This window comes from Myripristis murdjan, chromosome 5, assembly GCF_902150065.1.
Source record: "Myripristis murdjan chromosome 5, fMyrMur1.1, whole genome shotgun sequence".
Taxonomy (NCBI): Eukaryota; Metazoa; Chordata; class Actinopteri; order Holocentriformes; family Holocentridae; genus Myripristis; species Myripristis murdjan.
In genome coordinates, this window is record NC_043984.1 from 4,879,168 (window position 1) to 4,900,249 (window position 21,082).

Sequence of the window (21,082 nt, forward strand, 5' to 3'; positions counted from 1 at the left end):
CTGCTTGGGTTGTTTGGCAAGTGAAATAGTGTACAAAAGCTTACACAAAATATGCCCCTAGATACACGAAATGCTGTCAAAGTAATATTTCAACACAGCAGAGCGTATTTCTTGTTTATTGAGAAAGCTTCATATGAAGCCATGAATAGTAAAGCTGAACTATCTTAATGAAAATGTTCACCAGGCCCACAGTGACCATTAGGAGAACTACCGCTGGCCTGCCTGCTTGATTTGGCTTGCAGCCATGGTCACTGCCAGTGGGTCCGCTCCATTTCATACCACAGGGGCATAATTCAGCGAGAGGCTGTGACATACAGCATGGGAGGACGTCTTTGAAATAGGGGGGATTCCGCCGGATAGGGAGGCTAGTGGAGTAAACAAAGACAGCATAGCCGCCCTGTCAAGGCACTTGGAAGAAGCAGCGGTGTCATTAATTGTTGAGAATGAGCTGGCGGCACCAAAGAGAAACTCTGATTCAAGCAATTTCTTCTGAGTGCTATTCTCTGCGGATTATTTTTCATGTTTGTGTCGTATGTCCACTTTAACGGCTGCATTCTAGTAGAATCCCTCCGGTAAAAACATACATTTCTGAAGAATAAGGAGTCTGACTCACAACTGTAATTACTATAATAAAAGATAGCGGGACGAGAGTGTGCATGTAGTCTTATGTATGTGTGTTTGGAAGGGCGTAACAAGGTTTTGTAAACTTTCTTGTAAGGCGAGTAATGGTCCGGTCACACATGAGTGAATGCAGGCGAATGAAATTTGTATGCTGGCTTGTTGAATGGGGGCGGTCCGGGATGGGACACACATGGAAATCAGGCTGCTGCTTTGTAGTCCGTTTGAATGGTTGTTGGTTTTTGGAGAAAAATTAATAAATCTAAGGATCAGAGAGGAATTTGGCATTTCTGGTGATAAGAAGAGGAAGAAAGAACGGGGTTTTGTTCAACAACAGCCATGGAACAGAATAGAATAGAATAGAATAGAATAGAATAGAATAGAATAGAATAGAACTGGAATGACTGACTTCTTATAGATGTTTCTGGTTGCTAGCAGCATCCTGTAATGTCTCTCAGAGTTTAGCCTCTCACACCGGGAGAGCAAGGCATGTGTAGTGTCATCTATTATCCTTCTAAGAGCATATCCTGTAGGTCTCCTTAATGGCTTTGTGGTTCCTGCACAACTTCACCAGCTGTGTTCACCACTCTGGCTAATTGATGTCTGGATTTATAGCTAAGGTTCCCATACCATGCTCTTCTGCTGAAAGACACAACACTTTCTGTCAGAATCTTATAAAGCAACACTAAAATTGTCTGGCTCACTCCAAAGCTGCCCAGTTCCCTAAGCAGGTATTGTCATAATTTCATTTTGTTTAGGACCTTGGAAAACACATCGAATGAGAACCCTCAGTTTCAATGCTAAAGTACATACAATAAATGCAGATACAACTACACTTTAAAAGCAATGAAAAAAAGGAACACATATTTGTATCAATTAAAAACAAGGTCAAATTAAGAATGCCAGAAAGTGAAAGAGTAGACACTGACAATAACATCACTAAATAAATAAAACAAAACAATAAGAATAAGAGCAACTAAAAAAAAAAAAATTAAAACCGATAACCGTTACAATCAGTAAGAATTGCAAACAAACCTTGGAACCAGACAAAAACAGTATTAATGAGGTCATTTTCAAATTCTGTGGACGCATATTCCAAGTGTGTGGGGTGCAGTAACAAAAAGCAGATTTCCTTAGCTCTGTATGGGCACTGCATACACTTCTTAAATATGTAATCAGTGTTCGTGGTGCTACTGAACGTTACAGACCATGGCCTTGTGCTTTTTAATGTATGTGGACAGCGGTGAATGGTCTGCTCTTGCCTGAAACAACAGTGATTCAATGAGGGTTTCTTTGAGTGAGCCTATATGTAGATTATGTAAACATCACTGTCACTAAATAAATCAAAACAAAATAATTTTGGGTGATTGCAAGATGATCATCTATCATATCAGGAAAAAAAAACATTTTGACTATATAAAACTATTCTCATATTTATTTATATATTTTTTTCATGTGTTTATTTATTTACTGTCAGGGATAAAAAGGTTGAGAACCGCTGCTCTTTGGAATGGTCAAAAACAAAACAATTTTTAGACCGCAACTGATTCTGGTGCTACAGTTTTGCTAGGTAGATGTATTGCTGTCGTGGTAAAGCAATTCATATATTCTCTTGTGGTGCACTGAGCTGGTGGTGAATTGAAGGACAGTATACAGTCAATATACTGTAATATAGGCTAATGTATGCAGGGGTCTCTGTATGCTGGGTGGCCTGAATTATTGTCCAAGCCCCATCCTGATTACCACCAAACAAATAATATTGGGGTCATGCAGCTGCAAACCTTATTTATATGCTTTATCGGTGAAAAACATTCCTTTTTCATTGTTTATGAACACATACACAGCGGTTGTAAAGGAGCTTAAACCTCTAACACTATTTCCTTAGAGTCTTAAAGGACCATACCAGTGATTCTACATGTTTAGCCTAAAATCTACAAAATGTATAAACTTCACATTTCTGCCTTTCCTCAAAGCATGGGATTGTATTTCAGAAGTCCAGTATCATTTTTCCTCCCTTTTATCAAGCTGTTGGTTTCCATTCATTCCACTACAATGTGAAAATGAACTTTCAGAGACTTTAAACTTTTTATTCCATCACTGTAATAAAGTCGTCCACATTAGTTTTCCTAAAAGCAGCGGCACCGTTGTGTTTTGATGACTTGAAATAGGGTCGAGTGAAATGGTTTCTGCTGGAAAATAGTAGTAATTGTAGTAAACTTGCCAAACATTCAAAATCACTGGTATGGTCCTTTAACTCAGCTACAGGATACAGTGATCACTGCAGCAGCATGTGTACAAATATGCATTTAACTTATCTCTAATGGTATGTAATCTACAAGGACTTGACGGTCAAACGGCCCAGGCTCCCTCGCACACACTGACATCATTGTGCTCGAAATGCCAGCACTACACTCTACTGTATCTCCTTTTCCCCGTCAAAGTGAAGACCCAGTCCTCTTTAGAATAGCATCCAAAAAAGAAAAAGAGAAAACAAACCAGGACAATTAACTCTGAGACACTGCGCGGAGCTCCATGTCCTGGAGGGCCTACACTCGATTTAGCCACCTTTCTTGGGTCTAAAGAGGATTACCTGATAAATTGCCCACCTTCTCCGAAAAAAGAAGGACGGGGTATAAAAATTGAAACTTAAAGATTAACAGCAGATTCTCCCAGCCATTTTCCCCCCACTGAAATTCCCCCTCTTTCTAAATCCAACTAAATTCCCACAAGTCCAGGGATTGTGATGTGATAGTCTGTCGGCACAATTTGCCCCACTCATCACAAAACTCTCTGTAGTTGCTACCTTCCCACTACCCTTTATACTGCATTAATTCACAGTTTCCTAGCAACATTTTCACAGAGAAAAATGGTGTATGTCCAATTCTTCGCCTTGAGCTGTTTTTTTTTTCTCTTTCTTTTTTTTTTATGAATGAGTTTAAAATGTACAGACGACACTAGAGTTAAACAGGTCATGGTGATCACGTTAAAAACGAAATTAATTGTAAAATGCACATTATTTTTCGTGGTCATTCAGTTGAATATGTATGCCTGAGTGTGTGTGTGTGTGTGTGTGTGTAAGCAACTCATTACTTACCCAGAGGTAGCCTTGAGGTAAAGAGGTGCTCGCTGCTGAGAAGCCCAACAGGGCACAGTGGACAGGATTGTGCAAGGCAGCTTCCAGCTACAAGAGACAAGATGAATACTGATTTAACACGTTCAGTGACATAACACTGCACAGGTGCACAGCTATAAAACTCATTTTGTTATACTCTGACTGTAAGTCCCAAGAACTACCTTCCAAATGACCACCAAACCAGTCGTGGGATTTCATTTTCCACTGTGATGTAACATGAAATCCAAAATGCTACTGCCAATAAAAGAGCCTCAGCGAGTGCTATCAGATGCTTTGTCACTTCACCTGGTGTCTGACAGCTTTCCACCAGCACTGGATCCCGTAAATGCAGGTATCAAAAAGGCTCTTTTCTGAACACATTTCCGGCTCACACCCTATGTTCTGTCTTTCTGAAAAGCAAATACTTTCCACAGGCAGTCTGGCGTTGAAACTTTTCAAAGAATACCCAAAATAACGGTGGACTCAAACTGAAATTATGATTGTGGACAGCTATTTGACAGCTGACCAGCGGGTAACTAGTGCTTAAGGCTAATTAAATTGCCAAGACCACAGAGAGTTAGTGTCCAGACTGTGGCTCGAGACTCTGTTGTATAACTGAATCCCTGCCCTTTTACCTGGCTGCCTGCTGTTTCAGCCTCTCTAGCATTGAAATCGTTTTAGCAATGGCATTAGTCTCTTTTCTTTTCTTCTTTTCTTCTTTCTTTTCTTCTCCCTCCTTCTCTCCTTTTCTTTTTCTTTCTTTCTTTCTTTCTTTCTTTCTCTCCTTTTTTATATATTCTGTCTCCTGAGATGGTGTATATAAAGTGTTTGCATGTGCACGCAGACAACCAAAGGAGGAAAAAAAAAATACATCCAAATTCAAATCAATTACTCTACCCCACTGGGACTGAAAGCTCCATTATAAATTAAAGGATCAAGTTAAAAATTTTGTAATTTAAAATTGACTATGCATCCACTATCAAAGAAATGAGTACGTTCACACATCAGGGAAGAGCAGAGCAAACCTGAATCATCTATTTAATGTTTTGAATGATAAAAAAAAGGAGGAAAAAATCACATCATAAAACATTTGCCATGTGCCCACAAGGAATTAGTGCTTTGACAGGCAGAGGAGAGCAGAATTTAAATAAATGACAGATATGGTACTACTGGTATATATGCGTCTATACTTTGCTCTCATCATGGCAAGATCAAAAGCCTGACATTGAGGAAAAAATGCTTTATTACTGGTGGCAGTTTAGTGTTTTGGCCGACTTTCAGTTTTTCATTATACTTCTGCTCTTATTTTTATTTCATCACATTCTTCTCATCTCTAGTCTTAGATTTATATTTAGTTTTGGCTACGTCTAATAACCACGCTGCCCACTCACTCCTCTCCTTTATGTTGCGGTCATGTTGTAGTTCAGCAAAGTGAGCGAGCAGTGCGGTAAATACCACCATGAACATGTGAAAATGTAAAAAAAAAAAGAAGCCTTTTCCATTTCCTGCCTCTTCCACATGCGTAAAGATTGATTGAGTTTATGCGTACATGGTGGGCACAGACAATTTTTGCACCATGGTAATTTTCAAGCTTTGGAATGCATGGAGCATTCGCTATGAAGCCACAAGGGATTAGTGCTACTGATATGTGACATTTACCTTAGAAATTAAATTGGTCAAACCTGGGAATACACAAGGGTCCAGAATATTGAAGTCCTGTGCCGAGGCAGTTGTCTGACTATTTATTAACAATAAAAAGGGCCAATATCTTACTAAAAGGAAAAAAATAAGTTTTCATAGACATATAGTAGATGTGATTGCCTGAATCTGAATGATAGAAATTGACATTTACTGTATAGAGCAAGGGGTGAAAATGGGTTTATTGCCTTGAGGCTGTCTTCCAGAGCCACTGAATAGCTCGCCCGTGGCTGATAGCGTATCAAGCTCCCTGCGGTGAAAGCTGCTCTTCTGACCAGCACTCCGGCTGTTAGAGAATGATTATTATTTTGGCGTATGACTGGTGAGAGTCGGCCATGTGGCAGACGGCACATCTAATTGCATGGCATTGGGCTGGAGGTGTGTAGGGGGGGTGAGAGGGGTCAGCAATGAATACCGCACGCCTTTAACTGTCGTCCTCCAAGGCAGCAAACATCAATCTCAGGTAATTTATAGCCTCCTCTTGCCAGGACCCTCCCCCTTTCTTCTCTCTTGTAGGGGGTTTTTGCAAACACAAAATGCAAAATAACAAAAAAAAAAAAAAGAAGAAGAAAGGATACTGGCCACATCCCTGCTCTCCCCATCTGCCCGGCAACGCTATTCCTCCACTCCCTCTCTGTCTGTCTCCATCTATTCAAATTGATTGTGCAGATGCACGGTCTCTTCTGCTTTCTCTCCATCAATCTCTCACTCCCACTTTCCCATCTTTCACTCCCCCTTTTTTATGCTTGTCCTGTTTCCTCTCTCTTTTACTCCCTCTCTGCTTCTGCTAGACTTCCCTCAAGTGCACCAAGATGTTTTCTTGATAGGTAATTAAGCGGCAGCCATAATAGGTGCCCATATGGAAGCCCCGCGGTTAAGAGTGAGAGACTGGCTGCTGGACCAGAGGGACAGGAGCACCGGCGGATGGTGCTGGCGGTTCGATGGGCTTCAGACGGTGGTGGATTTTATCAGTCACCCGAGACGACAGAGTGTTGTAGGCCAATCTTCACAGGCGTAGATTGCTTTGTCTGTTAGCACTCTCCAGAGAAAGTCTAGCAATACTAAAGGGATCCAACCACTCTATCAGAGAAATCCCATCACATCTTCATAAGGTATTCAAAGGCAGAAATGTGCACTGGGATGGTTCGGATAAAGAGCTGATGTGTAAATGAAGAGGCTTGTTCTTTAATGAGATATCCACCATTTGCAAAATTTGACGCCTACTCTTGGAAAATGATTGCTGGTATGAAAGGAAATCTCATTACGGAATATTGTTGAAGTGATTAGCGATCTGCTAATGACTTACACCATTTTACTTGAAATGTTAACCAATATTAAATCTACACAATTATGCAATCTTGTACATCAGGCGTCTTTATTTGCCAAACTGAGCATCAAACTGGAATGAAACCCTTCATATGTTACATGAGGCAACTGTTTGTAGGTGGATGGCTCTTAGGGCTTTAAGTGCACAGGAATACCAAGGCAAGGAGTGCTGCGATTAAAGTGCAGACAGTGACTATGATCAATACAACAAACCACTGGCCCACTTATTGAAGTTCTTTAAACAGCCAATAGAAGGAACAGTGTGAGCATAACAACAAAGACTGCGAGACCCTTTCCACCTGTGACTGTGCAAATTATATCGACAGGCACAAAGGAAATGTGGGTCTTCAGCAATGGCCATATCAGTGGCCATCCCAGTGCTAATAAGGTATCAGTGAGGCACCATTTAAAAATCAATGGGACACAAGGCTTCTCTAAGTCAATTGTCAGTCTTATTTCTAGCACTAAGTTTCTGTGTGCTTGTGTATGCCTGCCTGTGCGCACACACACGCTTGTGTATGTGTGTGTAGGTGTGAAGTTGGGAGTTGAGGTAATTCCCAGGTGGGGAGGCAGGATGAGAGAAGAAGGTGAGCCGACTGAGGGAGGTTTGATGGAGGACTTTGGGGAGTGTGGGGAGTGAAAGGGACGGAATGGGCAGGTGAGCTAATTAAAGTGAGATTTGTTGATGTGATGAGAGGGCGGCCTCCCAGCTGCTGGTTACCAATGACCCAATGGTCGACAGAGATTCCGCCCCACCCATTACCCCAAGGGGGCACCAGCCCATATGCTAGTTCCAGGTGGTAATGGTTAGTGGAGGATCATACACAGTCACTGTGTAGGATGAATCTAAAATGAGTGTAATTACACCCATTCCTGCAGGATACCATGGATGGGTCCACTGTAATGTCTCTTAAAAAGTGGTGTTAACCACACATCATGCATTTTGGAATAATCCTCCAAAATGTAAAACATTTTGTCTTTAACTTGTAATAAAAAGCTTTAATAAAAAATATAATTGATTTTCCTGCATTTGTAATACATTGATATGGCTATTATTCATTAGTCATTTCCTTTTTGACGAACATGTAATAATTCAGTGCATTATATAATAAAATGTCACAGCTGATGTCTTCCTTTACATCAGATAGCGCACCTTATTATTATTTATTTAAATAAAATTGTGCTGGAGTGCTCGAGGTTGATTCCTCACTTTCAAGAGTATCCAACTACAACTTGCAGACTCCAAAACAGAGCCTTCCATGACACGCCCCCACCAGCCCATGACACGCCCCCTGAGAGAGGTTAAAATTAGGAAAGAGTGGGGAGTGCCTTTATACTGTAATGCATCATCAGCCTCTGTCCTGGACTCTGCTGACAGACCCCAGAGCTTATTATTACAGAATGCAAGAAAATATATTACATTTTCCATGCAAGGTTTTTATTACAATATGTAACAAGTTATTATCAAATACTAGTGTTCCTACAAAATGATGGAAAAAGTTATTACATATTGGGAGGTACTTACAAAATGAGGTATTATTTCATAATGTGTTGTTACAGGGGGGTATTTTCATCCTACTCTTGCACCTGGAATCTAACAAGCGGTTTTGGAGACATTCATTTATCATTAATGAGCCACTGGCCGCTGATTGGCTGGCCCTGGTGGTGGCCCTGCCCTCCACCTTGGTATTAATAATGGCTGCTACCTCACAGGGTGAATTAATTATGACTCCCACTGGAGTTACGGGCAAAATACACCCAGAAAATTCACTGGCCTGTCCCCCATTAGCTACAACAGCCTTGAATTAAGCCCTCACCCAACCATAACCTCAAATTCAACAAAGGGGGCATGTCTTGCCCAGAATCCCTGGTGGGATTCACAATAACACCTGCTAAAGCGTGGATGTTCTGATGTGAATTTAAAACTCTAAATGGCTGATTTTCGATGAGGCCCAGTTTTGATAAAACAAGAGGGACCAATTCTGATAGGCTTGTTTTTATGGAAACATAATTTTCCAAAAGAGAGACTTGTTAAATAGCGAGGAGCACCACCACCATGCCTAATACTATCCCTTTAACTCCCAGACTGCAACATCGCTGACAAAACAAGGGATAGCTTGTTTTCCTTAATACCACCCTTTAATTTTTTACAGCATCACTTCAGCTCTTGGCTCTGGTCTGCTCCATGAAAAGCAGAAGTTTCTGTTGCTGATAGTCGTCTATAATGACATAGTATGGTTTTAATTATTCATGGCACTGGCTAAGACTGTCAGACTGGTGTCCCCTTGGTAAGAATGACTTCCCCATATCCAATTAATGTTGCTTTACTTCCCAAGGCTACTCAGGTGTGTGTGGAGTGTTTTTTTGTTTTTTTTTTTTCTTGCAGCAATATTCCTCTGGAAGCACTGTGAAATCTGCACTCCACTGTGCTGGAATTTGCCACACATTAGATGTGTGACCATCGCTGCTTGTTTCTACAAGGGACCATGCATCAAATTCTCCAGGGGCCCATAATGTTATCAATGACAAGACGCACTGCAGCCGGCATCGCATTGTTTAGCTCCCACCATGCTTATGTAATGGATTCTCTTTATTGGAAAGTGCGCTCCACAGCCACTTATGAAATACCACATGAAGTAAAATTCCTGAGCACACATTTCTGTACTGTCTGAAAGGGGAAAAAAAATATGAGTTAGCAGATATTATATACTGTCCTGTATAGCCTACTAAAAATGAAATAACAACTACGAGCTCCATAAAGGCATGTGCAGAGAACTGGGTGCTGCATATTAGCCTTGGGGGAAAAAAAGCATGCCTCTATCCTTTCTAATTCCATAGTCACAGTGCCTCCCCCCAATTCCACATACCAACAATCTTTTACACGCACTAACAGGCACTAATAGAAAACTTCCACTGTTTATTAACTGATAATTGACTGGTGCTTTTGCTCCCTCCCCACTGCATTCCCACTGCCTGGGGCAACAGGCAGGACGACCACAGAGTGAATCGCCGGTCAACCTGAAATTACTTACAACTGGAGCCCTGCTACAGGTAATGCACACTAAACAAGCTGCTAGCATGAGACTTTTTACAAAGTTCCTTGCTGCCCAGGTTATCAGGAAAGCAGGCCATGATCAAGACCGCTTTACTGGAAAAATACGAAAGGATGCTAAGTGCCTGTAACATGTTTGGTGTCCACAGCATATTATCCTTGAACTGTGTGTGTGTGTGTGTCAATATGTGCTGTAAGACTCTTAAGTTGTCAATATGTCTTTGCACCAGTGCCAGCAAGACAAATCCCTGCACATCCATTGCACTTGGTGACTAAAGTGATTTTTGAATCTAATTCTGCAAGGACTGGTGGAATGGCGGCACGTTTTCCACTCGGAAGGAAGATTTCCTCATCTTCATTTTGATGCTCTCAGCACGCGATGGTGCGTTCGTTTCAGCATTCTGCTGACAGGGGAGAAGCACGCTGGATTATTTCATTTAAAGAATCAATCAATGCGCATAAAAGCGCTCGGACTGGAATTGTAGCCGTCAGGTAACTTGGCCCGCGCTCCAAATAATATATGCGCATGCACTGTACCACGCCATTATAAACACACAGCACACACAACCATGGCACAACCACAAAGGGACAGCAAAAATGTTGTTTGCTTATTATGTGTTTTCCAATAGATCCTCTAATGAATCTAATACAGAAGGATGGCAGGATCAAAGTTGAAACATGCTGCTCATTTTATGATTTCATGAGTTAGATGTCACTCGGTGATTTAAATTCCACCAGCATCGACAAGCAGAGATCAAAGGGCCAACCACCTGCTGTGCTTGCAGGGCTGCATTATGCTCAGAATATTCAAAGTCATTTGAAGACAATAAGATTAAACCATTTGCGGGCGAGAACTGGTAGACAGCCTGATTTTTTAACTCTTGAGTGGCCCGTATGGGGTCCTTTAGAGGTGGCTGGGACTTGAGGCGAACCATATGGCTATCAGCTTATTATTAAACACGGCTCAACGCGGCTCAGGACATTTCCTTCAATTTAATAACCACTGTCTGTACAGTAACGATTCCCTGTCTCCCCTGGCTATGCCACAGATCATATCAGCAATAAGTGGAATGAAGTTGGAGAGTGGTTTTGCATATCGCTGCTCAGAGCCACGGCCTGACATTGCCAGGACATCACAAACTCATATTCATGACTCGACTCAGATTTTCTTCCTCGTGTCCTTCACAGCTGCTAACTGAATGATTGCAACACGTCCAACTAATGTGATGCAAATTTGCTATGTCGCTATGCCCCCCCTCTCTATCCACACGCACGTACGCACACACACGCGCGCGCACACACACTCCCGACACCCCTGATTCCTGCGGCCATGGCAGTTCCAGCTCGTCCGGATGAAAGCAATGTACTGCCCCTGCATTAATGAGTTCAAAAGAGGACTGCAGGCCAAAAGTTCTCTATGTAAGTCAATCGCCCTCTCCATCTTCCCCCTCGCTTTGCCAGACACAGGAGACATCTGCATGAGGCTCAGACAAGCTTTGGGTGCAGGGATTTTTACCCACCTGAAAAAAGAAACTGTTTGTCAACATGGGGTCTTAGATGAAACCACGGGCACAAGAGTGGGAAGAGGCTTTCTATAATCCTTTATATCAGATGGCAGGCAACTCAGAACAAAGGGGGCTCTGCTGCCCACTGAGTCCGAGCCATGTGGTGGTTGCGGCCACCGTTGCCAAGGAGGCGCCGCACATCAAGGAGCACCTCCTGAGTTCGAATCTGCCCCCTCGCAGTCCTTGGAACCCGATTCTATGATGGCCTGCTTGGAACAACATGAGACAAATAGGAATCACAACTGTTTCAAAAACACTAATCTGGTTGTTCTTAATCACCCTCAAACCTTCTATCATCCACCACAATTTAGCTCCCACTGTTTCAGCCCCATAATCTGATATTGTAACACAAATATTTTCTTTTTCCATTTAGCTATGATTTAGCCACGTCGACCTCAACAATCTCTCTTTTTTTTTTTCACAAGAGAGACTTGGCCGAGCAAAGCGATATAAACCCACAACAACATACAGCTGTTAACATGAGCGACGGGCGCACTAACAATCACTTAAAAGGAAAGTGGAAAATCAACATATGCAAAATGAGTTTGATAATTCTGCATCTGGACATAAATTACGCTCCTTAAACTGGGACCCTGAGAAGTAAATAAACCTGTCCTTAAACCTTTTTTTTTATGCTGGTGAACAACCGTGATTTAAGCAGCATTCAGGTCCAGGCTGGCAGTTGTCCACGTCTTGGAAGCGAGTACCAGGAAGAGCGACGGACTAATTAGTGGAGCCAATGTAAGGAGAGCACAAATCAGTGCAACAGCCAGGAATGGCACAACTGAGGAGAGAGGGCTTTTCCTCTGAATGGATGCAGTTTTCACCTCTCATATTTCCATAGTAGTGTATAATTGCACAAGAGAAATGTGACCAAACTAGCACGTTGAGCAGATCTGCGGCATTTTCCTCCTGGTTATACAATGTGTTCCTGCGTTGCTATCTTGACAAGTACACAGGGAGCAGAAGCCCAGGCCAGGGGAGGAGGACTCTGCTCTGAGGCATTGCTAGAGTGTCCATGATTCCCTATAATTAGCATGTTAACTGTCACGGCGGCAGATCAGCCCCTTTGCAGATGACCTCACTGTCAAGTGGCAGGTCTGCAACCTTGCACAGACACCACACTGCCCTCTGCTGGCGAGGAGAGCGGTGGAGAGGGAGAGCTTCTGTGTGCTGTGGCATCACAAGTCAGAGTATCTCAGAACCTCTAACTACTGTGTCATTAAGGTCTAAATCATAATAAAGCAATCAGACATACACAATTGAGTCTCTATGTGTGAAAAACAAGCTATGAACATCATGTAGATCCTGTCATTACAGCAAATAATAATAATAATAAAAACATAGAAATCCTTAAGTGTTTTCTTCACGCCAATCAGAACCACAGGTGGATTTTATTCTCAAGTCATTAATTTCAGAAATCCTTTGATTAAATTGCTGCAGGCCTGCTGTTGCGGAAAGACAACATGCGGTAAGGATGGGCAGGAGGTGGCTGATTTCTGCCTCTCTTGTGCAAAGTGCTGCACCCGTCTCAACTCAAGCCATGACTTGACTTCAATACAGGTGACTGCTGATACTGCTTAGCGCCAGCAGAGGAGAGATCCAGATCTACAAAGATGAAAGTCTGACCTTTGCACGCTCTTGGCACATTAGCCAAGATGTTGGAAAACTGTCACAGCTCCCTCAGAGTTGTTCTCTGCGAATGCCAAAGTTTGACTTCTGCCCTGACCCCGGTGAGAGGTCCTCTTTGATCGGGAGCGTTAAGCAGTCAGAGCTTGTGTGCTGTCAGTGCCCCCCTGTATTGGTGACAGTGACATGTTTGGTGTGTCTGGAGTTCGGTTTTGCTGAGCCCAGCCACACTGGCCAGAAGGCCGGGCCATATCAGCCCCAGCGACAGGTCTGCTGTGATCCAGCCACACACACAGAAATCAGATTGACACTTCCTCCTGCATACCCATAATTCACATGCCAAAAGCTTGTCTGCTTGTCCTGTTTAAACCCAGACGATTGGCAACAGTGTCTGTTTGTGTGGATAGACGGGAGACCATATTTACAAAGGTTTCTAAGCCCAAGAGGGTTTCCTAAATGGGCAATTTAGACATAGATTTTCAGAAGAAAGGATAGATTATTTACCAGGTGTAACCACCAACTCTCCCAAAAGTGGCTGTAAGAACATTTCTAGCTGGAAAATGGCTTATGATAATGCAGTCGATTTGAACAGGAATTCTGGTGGGGAGAAAATCACTCTTATTATTTACCAAATGGCTGCTTCAGAGATTCCTCACCAGGCACATCTTTATGTTTTTGTAGAATAATATTTGTTAAGAGATCTTCTGAACAGCAAAACAGCATCTCATTTAGATTTAGATTTTTGTGTGTTGTAAGTGCATTTGAACATTACTTGCATTCCTTTTAGCCAGTACCCCTTGGTTTTAGAGTAGCAAGTGGCTAACTCCGATGTGAACATTCAGATCTTGAAAAGTTGAGCATGATCCTTGAAAGGTGTGCATCGTGCAAATGCATTATGAAAATGTTTCCTCTATTACTGAGCAAATGGACAACCTTTAGTTATCCACATTATGTACCACTTACTATACCATTTGACATATAACAACAAAGTCGAGCAAATGTGTGAAAGTACTTGGAAAGTAACTTAAAGAACCAACCAGATTATGAAAACAGATGTAGAGGTTTCCAGTCCGCCAAGTCTCCAGTCATCTATAAAACTCAATAGCAGCTTTTTCCAAAACCAATATCACGGATACCTGACATAATATGCAACCCTTGGGGGTGAAGAGTTGGGAACTATTTTACCTAACCCATCAAAACACAACAGTACTGCTGCTTTTAGGAAAACTAACATAGATGACTTTATTACGGTGATGGAATACTGGTGTGAAGGAAGTTTGAAGTCTCTGAAAAGTTCATTTTTATGTCATAGTGAAACCAATGGCTGGATAAAAGACAAAAAAAAGGATAGTGGAGTTCTAAAATAAGGCTGCTTCCTTTGGGAAAAGATTAGCAAAACACGAAGAAAATGCATTTTGCAGAATCACTGGTATGGCCCTTTAAATGCAACTATTTTGGAGAGCACCACCGGCATTACTGGGCACTGGAGAGAGCTTCCGAAAAATGTGGGCCTTAACGAGGGCTTTGGAACAGCTCTGTGAGAAAGGTGCGCTCTCCAAACAGACACAGGCTCTAGTGCATCCCTCTGTTTATGTGTGTGTGTGTGTGTGTGTGTTTTGTATTTGCCAGGATGATATCACTGCAGAATAGAGAAGGGAGCTGCTACGCCCTGGTGGATGTGTGCTGAGGAAGGGCTTTTAATCCATGCTGTGGCATCTGTTCTCCACAAATCAGAGAGGTGGCTGATATCTGCTACTCAAAAAGGCAGCAAACGACCTTCAAGAAACACAGAGGGGGAAGCATTGCATAAGGTGTCAACTTGACGGCTCTGCCTAAAAAAACAGGCTGGCGGGGGGGAGACGAAATAAATCATCAGATGGGCGTTGCATCAGGGAAAGAGGCCACCTTTTCACACTCTGTCCTTCTCCTTTTTGATCCATATTTCACAGCGTATCATCTGCGGTGTGCAACACACACCCAGCCTTCACGCCGAGCCCCTTTTCTTCATCTCGGCTGTAACAGCTTTGACTCATTATGTTCGTAAATCACTCGTTCACCCAAGTGCTGCTATAAATACGGCCGCGAACATATTTGCTACCGCCGGAGATGCCGCACCACCAGCACATTTTCTGCACTCCCAGTCACTTTCATATGGCTAGCCGAGCACACACCCCTGCTCTCTTATCACTCCATCAGCAGGGAAGATGGATGAGACAGCGAGTTGGAGGGACATGCACAACATGCCCTCAAAACCAGCCTGTCCAGTAAATAAGCGCAGACCCCAGTGACCCAGTCCAGTGTGATTGCGCCAGATAACAGACGGAAATGCCGCCTCTGTGCATTTAATGGATTTCAAAACCACATAACGCCCCTAAAAAAAACAAAAAAATACAAACAAACAAACAAAAAAAAAACAACCCGATCTATGTGATCTATGTAAACTGGTGGGGTGTATTAGGGGGTGAGATGTGAACAGGCGCTGCCGTTTTCTGAGCCGAGACACAGAAACTAATCCTCTCAGAGAAAGAGAAAGGAAGCTAACCCTGATGCAGCCCAAACCCTTTTTCCAGTTTGTCATTCTGCACTTCAAAGCATACATGATGAAATCCCCCAAGGTATTATAAGAGCTCTGGCATAGCAGCCATCCTCAACGCTGTCCTTGCCTAATGCCTCATAAACGGAGTCTGGAAACATGTCCCTTCACTATTTTGAAAGTCTTTGTAGCCTTGGATCTTAAAGAGCCCCTTTGAGTTGCCGAGGAAGAGGTCCTTTTCACGTCGAACGAGATGTGAAGAAGTTGTGAATCATTACGGGGCCGATGGAATTCCTGTCCTCCGCCGTAAAATACTTCACATGTGCGCGTCGCTCTGAGAACGCTTAGGCCAAGATAGAACGAGGCATCTGTCTCCTTCAAAACATATGCTGAATATGAGCTTATATAAAAACCAAGTGCAAAAAGGAAATATATGTGCTCTCCACGGAGAAAATGACATCATTTAGCGCATACTCTTCACAATGCACTATGCGACGGCAGGCAGCGCCACTTTAGGTGCAGCTTGTTGAGCTGTCACATTGTTGGCTGTTACAAATACATCCATTAGCCTGGCCTCCAGGACTCAGACTAGCATAGCCTGCTGGACAGAAGTGAAAGAAATAGTTGATGGAACAAAACCACATCTCTGTAACAGTCATGCAGTCGGGCTGCGAGATGAAAGGGGAGCGGCGGATGTGGTCCAGCTTAGTTAAGCAGCAGACACTGGCAGAGAGCAAATGTCATGCCAGCAAAAAAAGCTCCATTAAGTTTTCCAATAAAATAAAGTAAAACCGGTGCTAGATTTATCTGTTTTCTGCTTTATGAGGTTTGCATACAAAACGGTTGGCCAAGTGGTCATTCGGTGCAGGGATATATTTTAGCATCACATAATTCGCATTATAATTAAAAAAAATAATAATACACAATGATAGAGAGAGCCATCTCTTAACTAACAGATGTGAATTTCTGTAAAACAGCAAACTCCACTTATCCAGTGCAGAAGTAGATGTGCTTTGTTTTAATTAAAGGCATTAACCCTGTTAAAATCTCTGTATCATACACATATAACTTTTTTACTTCACCAATTTTCATTGCTAATTTATTACTTTTGGAGAAATTTATAGTCCATCTAGTGGCTGATTTCTCGCTTTTAGAAATCTGATACAACTATGCGTGCCAGCTACAGTCTCTCCTAATAATACCTCTGGCCCGAGCACCTCACACCCTCCTCTTGGGCCAACTGCCAAACCTGCTCTGTTTCATCTTTCAAAATGGCAAAAGGGGGCAGTGAACAGCTAAAACGGAGCGTGCGCTGACTCCTTAAACAACAAGACCCATCAGGATGTGGATCATCTATGAACGGGGAAGAGCGCTTGATTCTGTGTTTGTGTGAGAACGAAATGGAGAGGAGTCAATCTGCCCCCGCTGTTCTCACTCAACGGAGACTTGTGATAAGGTTTATCTCCGGTGCCTAACGAGTTTGCCCAGTAGTCCTCTCCGGCTCCCACCGAGCGGACCGGGGTGCGCGGAGCGGCGCGCAGCCGGCAGTGGGTTGAGCTCCCTTAGGTGACCTGTGCGTGTTGTTCATGCTACGCTGCTTTAGAACTTTATTTTCTGTAGGAAATGGCTCCGGCCCCTCCGGCCACATCTCTTTTAATCTGGGCTTTCTCTTTTCCTCCTTTTCTTCAGCCTTTCTACTCACTGTAACTCAGACTGCCAAGAGAAGCTGCCAGGGCTGGAGAAAGAGATGTTGCGGAGCTTTGGCACAGAGAGGCGTGTGTGTCCCAGAGGCAGTGGCTGAGGCAGAGATGGAGACACAGAGGAGGAGAGGGGGGCTGCTGCTGAGTTAAGCCCCTAATCACAGTCTGCTCTGCATGAAGGACTTAAAGTCACTCCATTTAATGCTACCTTCTTTTTAGTCGCAAAATGGAAAAAAAATACTTCTGCTTACCTCTTCAGCTTTCTAAACCCCAAGCCGCCATTCCTATAGTATCCTCATTCTTGTGATACATACAGATGTGCACAAGCATGTAGACAAACAGCCATGTGTGCAAATACAGATACACGGGGACATACAAACAGACAGAAGAACATATATACACACACCCACACAAGCGCAAGTGATACCCCATCCAGATGCACACATTAGCCTCTGCAGCAAGGCCGCCCACGACGGCACTTCACGACGACTCCTCGTGTGAAAACATGCAAGCTCGCACTGACACCTCTCATCCCGCGGAGTAAACAGCCATGTGAAACAATTTCATGGTAAACCACGCTCGTGACTGACGCGGCCACCGTGCCCTTCACTCACATGCTCAGGTGCTTCATTTGTCTGCGCTAGAAGTGGAGAGCGCGAGCAGATCCTCGGAGACAGCGGGGGTCCCGCTGGCTCCAAATATATTAATTGACTTGGCTCCGCTTCCAGCCAGGTGTAACAGACTTCGGCGGAGTACTCCAGAAGGTCTGCAAGATCCTGCGGGAAATCCCCCACCATGCCTAAGCCACACTTTGCCACACTTCCAGCTGCTGTTCCACTTCACCCTCCTTTCTGGTCCACATGGCTAGTAGACTATGAGTTGTGGTGTGTAGGTCTTAATCTAATCCTGGAACATTGATTTATGCTTGGGTGTCCCACAGCCATTAAGATAATTGCATGATCACTTTATAACATCCTCCCCTGGTGGCCATGGTAATTTGGCTCCCTCCACCACCCACCTTGCTCAGTAAGACCCGTAACCGCATTATAGTGCTAGAAAATGTAGTTGGAAATATCATCTTTCAGCCACTGCAAATTGATTTCATACCATTTTCACCGACTCCCAAAACCCTTTTAGTCCGTCTCTCACCTGTGCTGACCATTTGATCTATGGACAGCTTCTAGGTCTTAACAGGCTGTATCGATTGAAAGTCTTCAGCCGGCATCTTGAGGGGATGCTTTTGTGTCACCTTGTAATTCCTATAGTCTAGGCAATTCGGAGTGAGATCATCCCTGAGACAATATATTTTTAGCTGTTAGGGCACGGAAAGCACTCTTTTGATTGCATTCAATGGGAAACAGCTGCGCTTAAACGGCACTATGATCTCGTTCAGAGGAACCTTCATTAAAATACACATTCTGCCGCTATTATATGTTATAGAGGAGGAGCTAGCATCAATAAAAGTCAAACTGCATTGACACGTTGTAGATGACAGTGGAAGGCCCCAGCCCGAGCATAGACAAACATCACTATACGGACCCTTCACTATCTCACTGACCAAAGGAGGAATGGCAAGCTCCGAAAGATACAGTGAATTAAAACTTTAAAGTGACACTGAGAAACTCTACAGTGAAAATGTCATCCATCATGTTGATGCTTACATCCTCTCTATCAGTTTCTTTTTTTTCTGCGATAGCGGAGAGCACAGTGGTCACAAAGCAAATGAGAAGAGAATTGCCTCTTCTTGTAAGCAGCAAAATATCCCCACTCTCGCTGGCTGAGTGCATTACCCACTGGAAGGCTCTCACGCCAGAATTATCTGCACCGTAATGAGGTAAAATACAGTTGCTGGAGCTCATCTGTTTGTATCCAGTGTACTTGATTTTTTTTTATTTGATTTGGTACAGTAGCTCAGGGTATAAAGCTGGCTGTTACCAAAGCCCAGCTGTAGTCTGTTGTCTGTTTTACCGATGTAGCGTGGACACTAACACTACATAAATTAGCAACAGTGCATGAGTGGGCTGAAAGCTCTAATGTCTCCCTTCTTATTTATAAAATGTGCAAGCGGTGCCATTGTACCACAGAACAATTTTATGCTAAACACTTCATTGTCTGAAACAGAAGTTGCTGCAGGTGTTGTATTGTTTACACGGTATACAAATATGGAAAGATTTCCATAAAACCCAGTTTGGTCCAATTTACCCTAAAGTCCTCTTGTTAAAGCAGACATATAGGGAGAATGAAACTTACTAAATGTGATTTATTTCTTAAACGACCTTGGCTGAGGTGCTGCAATTTACTCACCTTTCTATCTAGTGATTTAGTGGCGAAGACAGGCATACGACAGGCAAGTAGCGGATACCAAAATGGGGCCATTGTCTTCCCGTCGTCCTCTCCACATAACCAGCCTGGTGTATTCTCCTCTCCTGAAATAGGCAAAGAAAACAAGATTTGTTTTTGTTTTTTTTTTTTTTGCTGCTGCTGCTTCTCGGGGGCTTTACCAACTTGTTGTTGTGGTAGTTTACCAACTTGTAGTGTTGTTGCACTTGTTGACAGTGTGCATCCCACACCCACAGTTGAGCCAAGCTGCAAAGTCTGCTTCAAGCTATTGCAAAAATGCACCGTATAATCAGGAAGACATTTTTCTACCCCAAGGTATGAAATATGAATAGTGTTATTAGCATTTGTGTATTATAATCAGCCGGAGGCTTATTCCCTGTCGTGGGAGGCAAGTCCAGGTACTGCCAACACAAGGCCTCAGCAGTGATTAAACCTGCGCTTAATCAAGAGTCTGTCCCAGCATGAAAAAATGCAACCACTGGATGTGAGTTAAAATAAAGGATAGATTTGGCTCTCAGTGCTCTATAAGCCCTACCACAGGTGCACCCCTGACTAGGCACTGGGCAAAGCTGCCAAAGTACTCCCATTTTGTAATTTTGTAATTGTCAATTTCAAACTAAATTGTGAGTGCAATTTAACAGCTTGTTATAATTTGCTCCCTGGGTCTTTTTGAATACATCAAACTGAAATAAGCCACACATGTACCTGTAGTTTGTTTCCAAAGCAGTGTCGTCCCAGATGTGTAAGTCCCATTTAGTTTGAAATGTGCGCATACAGCAGTTTGTTTGACAAGAAGTGTTGTTTACTGGCTGTTCCTGCGACAAGCCGGTACGTAGTGCCCCTAAGGGCCAATTACAGCAGATGAGCATGAACTGACCCACAGTCCAAACGCCAAAAACTCTCAAATGGCTTTCATTTAAGTGTCTTGCAGCATAGATGCGGACACATTTTGTCACATCTTCAGTCTTAAAGGAAAAATCCAGCCTAAAACACTTGAGCTATGCTAAAAATAGAGCCAGAACAGCGATGCACATTCCATTTCTGTACCTGTTTTACTGTTTGGTGGTGTTATTTTCTTATTCTGGATAACTGGCTGCACATAGATGGAGCATGGTCCCCAGACTGGTGTGAAATGAAACGTGCTGTCGTAAGGTAAATAGATGCTCTGTTCTCATAATGTGAAAGAAACGCATTTTACTGCAACGACAGAATTATGTGACAGGGACATGACTGGAAAAAAATGTAGTTGTATATTGAAACAGCCATGTGGAAAGTAAAGGTGTAATGAGGCTGGTGAATGGGTGAATGGGCGTAAACATCTGGAGTTAAGTCTGGTGACCTGAGTTCAGTGAGTAACTGAGTAAAGTTTTTTATTTTTTAACAATTTTCTTTTTAATTTAGCTATTTCCTTAATCTTGGCCAAGTCATAACCAATGCTGAAGATGCTTAATCCTAACCCTAACATTAACCCCAAGCTTAAACAAAGTCATTTTACTTGATAAAACACCT

General features: G+C 43.0%; 1 protein-coding gene across 1 annotated transcript in view; it reads right to left on the reverse strand.

The window, feature by feature from the left end:
• arhgef10la (Rho guanine nucleotide exchange factor (GEF) 10-like a) overlaps positions 1–21,082 on the reverse strand; it is a 119,068-nt gene that overhangs the window by 24,242 nt on the left and 73,744 nt on the right. The window contains exons 20-21 of the mRNA XM_030051925.1: positions 19,538–19,659; positions 3,713–3,799 (exon numbers count right to left, since the gene is read on the reverse strand). Coding sequence (XP_029907785.1) covers positions 3,713–3,799; positions 19,538–19,659 — 209 coding nt within the window. The remainder of the gene's footprint in view (positions 1–3,712; positions 3,800–19,537; positions 19,660–21,082) is intronic.